The sequence below is a fragment of the Coregonus clupeaformis genome, unplaced genomic scaffold (genome assembly GCF_020615455.1).
Source record: "Coregonus clupeaformis isolate EN_2021a unplaced genomic scaffold, ASM2061545v1 scaf0707, whole genome shotgun sequence".
Lineage (NCBI taxonomy): Eukaryota > Metazoa > Chordata > Actinopteri > Salmoniformes > Salmonidae > Coregonus > Coregonus clupeaformis.
In genome coordinates this window covers 237,570-242,658 of record NW_025534162.1, presented here as the reverse complement: position 1 = coordinate 242,658, position 5,089 = coordinate 237,570, and the positions used below count along the sequence as shown (strand labels likewise).

The 5,089-nt window shown below is 40.9% G+C and overlaps 1 protein-coding gene across 1 annotated transcript; it reads left to right on the top strand.

Moving 5' to 3' along the window:
• Nucleotides 1–592: 592 nt before the first annotated feature.
• Nucleotides 593–4,724, top strand: LOC121558824 (sialic acid-binding Ig-like lectin 5). Its single transcript, XM_041872184.1, has 8 exons — nt 593–727; nt 1,260–1,410; nt 2,339–2,659; nt 2,908–3,165; nt 3,287–3,571; nt 3,746–3,872; nt 4,088–4,169; nt 4,323–4,724. The coding sequence occupies exons 2-8, from the start codon at nt 1,350–1,352 to the stop codon at nt 4,707–4,709; spliced, it is 1,521 nt and encodes a 506-aa protein (XP_041728118.1). The 5' UTR covers nt 593–727; nt 1,260–1,349; the 3' UTR covers nt 4,710–4,724.
• Nucleotides 4,725–5,089: the final 365 nt, after the last annotated feature.

The following is a 5,089-nucleotide window of genomic DNA, read 5'->3' as shown; positions in this document are numbered from 1 at the left end:
TCTGAGTTACTTTAGAATATGGCAGCAAACGTGTTTTTAACTCCCACGGGCAGTACCCTTTTTGCAGCAGATCTTACATATTGGGGAAATGACTTCATTTATCAGACCACAGAGGGCTTCAAAAACAGTGAGAATATTGCCTGCGTCTCTCTATCCAATGCAAGGTATTTTCCATATTATTCACATGTACATGTTACAAACAGTCAATCTTGACATATGTACACATTTTCTTATAGAAATCTTTCTTATAGTGAAATAAAACTGCATCTAAATATAAAAGGCATGGGGATTGTAGTGTGTGTTGGGATTGTAGTGTGTGTTGGGATTGCAGTGTGTGTTGGGATTGTAGTGTGTGTTGGGATTGCAGTGTGTGTTGGGATTGTAGTGTGTGTTGGGCATGGTGCTTGCAAAGCCAGGGTTGTGGGTTTGATTCACACGGGGGACCAGTACAGGAAAAAGTACAAAAATGTGATGACTCACTACTGTAAGTTGCCCTGGATAAGAGCGTCTGCTAAATGACTAAAATGTAAATGTTAACTAATGTGGTTTGATAGGTTGATTGATTATGGTCTATATACAGTATAGTATGGCTGGACGGTATACTGTACAAAGGGACTTCCTGGATCGCAGCACCAGGTTAGAGGGAGGAGTAACAGACTGGGGACATGAAGTGACAGTTCACACCCATCAGTCTCACACAGGGCTCCTGATCAACAGGAGGAGAGAGGTAATGTGCTGATTCAGTCTAATTTTCTGCATGGTTCGAAAGACAAGCTATTTAACCATTATATATTTTTGTCTCGTTACATTGAATGACCGTTAAAATGTAATTTTGACTACGTAGTGTAATGGTAATGTTATATTAATCATTTACAGCAACACATTGCTTCATAAGGCTTTATATAGCCTAGGCATAAAAAATTATGAAAGCAGTTAAAAAATATTAATGAGCAGTTATTAGCGCCTATGTTGGGGATTATAGTGTATTATAAGGAGTCACTCATAAGGAGTTATACATGTGCTTGTAATGCATTATGAAGAAGGCATTCATATGAACTGTGACCATAAATGTTTCTTTGACATACTCTCTAGGCATTACAGCAAAATAGTTGAATAAAAGTTCCAAGAAGGTTGTTATGAATGACACTGTAGCACTCATAAAGTTGTAATGAAACATTATTATCAGATGTGTATTGCTACATGTTGTTATTATCACAACACCATTTCATATTTTAGTTCACACTTGTCTTGTGCTCCAGACCAGTAGACACAGACAGAGATAGTGACCATACAGAAAGAGGAGAAAGAGGAGAGAGACCCCAGTGCTGTGGTTGATTCATCGAGGCAGGATGTGGGTCCTCATCTGGGCAGCTCTACTTCTCTCCCTGACAGAGAGAGCCACATGCAAACGTAAGGTGCCTTTTATCACTTCTATTGTTACTATAATAATCATTAGTAGATGTGGTAGTAGTATTGGTATGGCAAATATCTCAATATTTACTATATCCTAAAAAGAAATGTGAACAAGTAAAGTAGTATCCAAGTGCTTTCTGTATTTATCACCCTGGACCTTCACCTTCAGTCCAGCAGAGATAACAGCAGAGAAGGGACTATGTGCTGTTATTTCATGTACCTTCAGTCATGCAGAGAGCTTCAATCTTACTGCAGCAATATGGTTCAAATGCCCTGAAAATGGCAAATGTGATCAGGATGAAGACATAATTATCCACTCTGAAACTCCCTCTAAAGCTCAGGAGGGTTATAAACAGAGAGTGTCTCTACTGGAGACTGATCTGACAAAGAAGAACTGTAGTGTGATCATCAACGACATCAGAGAGAATGATGCTGGAGAGTATCAATTCAGACTGCTAAGTGCATATACATACTCCAAGAAAGTGAAAATCACAGTGAAAGGTATTTCATGACTATTATTACCAGTTACAGTGACAGACTATTACTGTACTTCATTGTATACAGTACACACTTGCCAAGTTCCCTCTCAAGTCTCCCTTATTATAAAGTCCTCTCATAACAGGACAAGATGTCATTACTGGGAAGACTCCTATTCAGACTTAACACATCAATGCTGCTCTCCTTTGGCTGATTATGTGTCACTGCTGTTTAGTACACAGATGTAATAATAATAATAATAATATGCCATTTATCAGACGCTTTTATCCAAAGCGACTTACAGTCATGCGTGCATACATTTTTTTTGTGTATGGGTGGTCCCGGGGATCGAACCCACTACCTTGGCGTTACAAGCGCCGTGCTCTACCAGCTGAGCTACAGAGGACCACGTAAAACTCACTTCTGTGTTTGTATTTCGTGTCTCCAGCTCTGACCCAGAAGCCCTCAGTGTTGACTCCTCCTCTGACAGAGGGAGAACCAGCCACTCTGACCTGCACCACCCCGGGGATCTGCTCTGGAACGCCTCCTAACATCACATGGAGATGGAGAGGGACAGGAGACAACATCACCGAGCTCAGAGATAATACCACCATACAGAAGAGAGAGGACCTGACTAGCATCACAACATCCCACTTCTCAACTTTGACCTTTACCCCCTCAGCTGAGCACCACAACATGAAGGTTACGTGTCAAGTAACCTTTCAGAAAAAACGTCAAATTGAAGAGACAGTAACTTTGAATGTGACATGTGAGTACCATGTCACCTACATTTTACATTAAACACCTTATTACATAGAATCTTTGAAACCTAGGAATAACCTTGATAATAAGCAAATGATACAATATGCATTATATACACAGTTATGTCATGGCTTTGACCTTTTCCCTTGCTTTTTAATCATGATCCATTGTAATTAGTCCCTCAACCAATATAATTTGAATTTAGTGTATGTGTAACAATACATGTGTAAAATTAGAAACTCTATGCACTCAAAGATGTGAAAGACCCCCAAATAACTGGAAATAAAACAGTGAAGGAGGATGGTACCCTGGGTCTGACCTGCAGTGTTGACAGTTACCCACCATCTGACATCACTTGGAGTAAGAACGGGACAAGTGCCCCACTTCAGAATTACACTGGAAATGCCACTCTCACCATCTCCAATGTGACAAGAGAACATGCTGGGGAGTATGTGTGTACAGCGCAACACCTCAACAGGACTATGACAGCTTCCACTGTTGTCACTGTGATGTGTAAGTACATACTTGATTGAAATATACAAACTCATTTTATATTTTAAGATCTGGAATTACTCTGGCATGTTTTTAACATCAATCTAGCACTGATACCTCTCTCATCACTGTCTTTTTCCAGACCATCCTGTGATTCTTCCTGGCTCTGGGTGTGTGGATCAGGCAGAGGTCATGACCTGTGTGTGTGTCAGTCAGGGGGTTCCCTTACCCCTCATAGAGTGGCCGCTGTTGGTGCTCAACACAGAGAACACTACGTCAGTGTTGGGTTCCTCAGTGAACAGCACCCTCAGCCTGCCTGTTAGAAACCACAACAACACCACTGTGGAGTGTGTCAGCAGAAATGTGGTGGGTGTAGTGAGAGAGAAGTTGCAGGTCACCCAACATAAGAGCCAAGAAAATCAAAGAGGTAAATATATAAGTCAAGTTACTTGATTAGAGAGCCACAGCTTCCCAATCCCACCCAATGTATGCAATATTGAGAATGTTCTGTAGAATTAGTCGGAAAATTCTATATTTTTCTTCCAGAGGATATGAAGTAATGTGACCCAATTCTAATACAGAGTTGTTGTTGTCTTTTTAGAGAAGGAACGGGACGGCATTATAGCTATGCTGTCGGACCGAAAACTGATTATTGCGTTTGTGATTGGTGCAGCCCTCTCAGCCACCATCTGTTGTATCTTCCTGTGTTTGACAGGGAAATGTAAAAGGTACATGCATTCTATTACTGAAGTACATTTAGTGTTAACTGAGTGTTGTTTTTAAAATCAATTGCAGATTGTCTTTAGAAATTCATAAATACTATGAAGAGAATTATGTATATTGTCAAAAGTGCCAATGCCTTGCACCATATTGTAATGTATGTGCTTACTAACCCCTCCAAAGTATAGTTACTGAGAAATTTCATTTATTATATTTTCCTTAGACAAAAAGAGAGGATCCCAAAGGATTCAGACTCCAAAAGCCCTTTCATGAACCTGGAGATGGTGGCATGTGAAGACCAACAGGTGCAGTACCAGTTTCTTTCTTTATTCAGCTTTACCAACATTCAGTTAGCATTGACATGCCAATAGGAGTTGATAAGACAGCATGAACAGATCTGGGACCACCAAGCTAACAAAAGACTCCTAACACAGTGTTTTCTGTAATGTACTCCATAGATGGATGCAGGACAGGCTGTGGGGGGCGAACAGACCCCTCTGCAGGGGGTGCTGAGGGAGGGAGCTGAAAATGGAGGGCCCCAGACCAGTGGAGCCGTGGGAAAATATGCCACAGGGGAAGAACCAAATGAAGTGGACTACGTCAGTATCAACTACTCCCTACTGAAGAAGAAGACTCCTGAAGAGTCAGAGAAGAAGACCACCCCCACAGAGTCAGAGTACGCCAAAATCAAACGAGAGAAGAAGAAAGAAGGGGATGAAGATGGAGGAGAGGGGAGTGGAGTGATGGAGGAGGAGAAAGAGAAAGAGAACAGTAAGCCAGCAGCAGAGACAGATGAGGATACAGCGCTTTACTCCAACGTCAAGGCTATTATGGGCGGTGAGTGACACAGCAATTTTCGCGAGGAAAAGTTGGGGATAGCATACAGGATTATACAGCCATGGGTTCTTATATAATTTTCTGAATCCAGATTGAACGTTTTATGATGATACTGGGACTTTTGTTCAACTGAAACTACTGTAGTTAATCGTTTTGGTGTTGTTTCCTCATGTGCTGAATCCAGTTGGAATGTTTTATGTTAATACAGAGACTTTGTTTAATAACTGAAACTACTGTAGTTAAAAGTTTTGGTAAATGCTTTATTTTACAGCCCTGTGTCAGATGGTACTGTATGTGCCTGGTGGTTGTACAATTTTAGTTTTGTAACGATTCTGTTTTGTCACCATGAGGAAGGACTGACAAAGATGTGGTTTGGAAAAGTAGAGAG

Coding starts and splice junctions, on each gene's coding strand:
- LOC121558824 (XM_041872184.1), top strand. CDS start 1,350: ATGTGGGTCCTCATCTGGGCAGCTCTACTTCTCTCCCTGACAGAGAGA. Junction 2,660..2,907: donor AGTAACTTTGAATGTGACAT/GTGAGTACCATG, acceptor ATGCACTCAAAG/ATGTGAAAGACCCCCAAATA. Junction 4,170..4,322: donor TGGCATGTGAAGACCAACAG/GTGCAGTACCAG, acceptor TGTACTCCATAG/ATGGATGCAGGACAGGCTGT.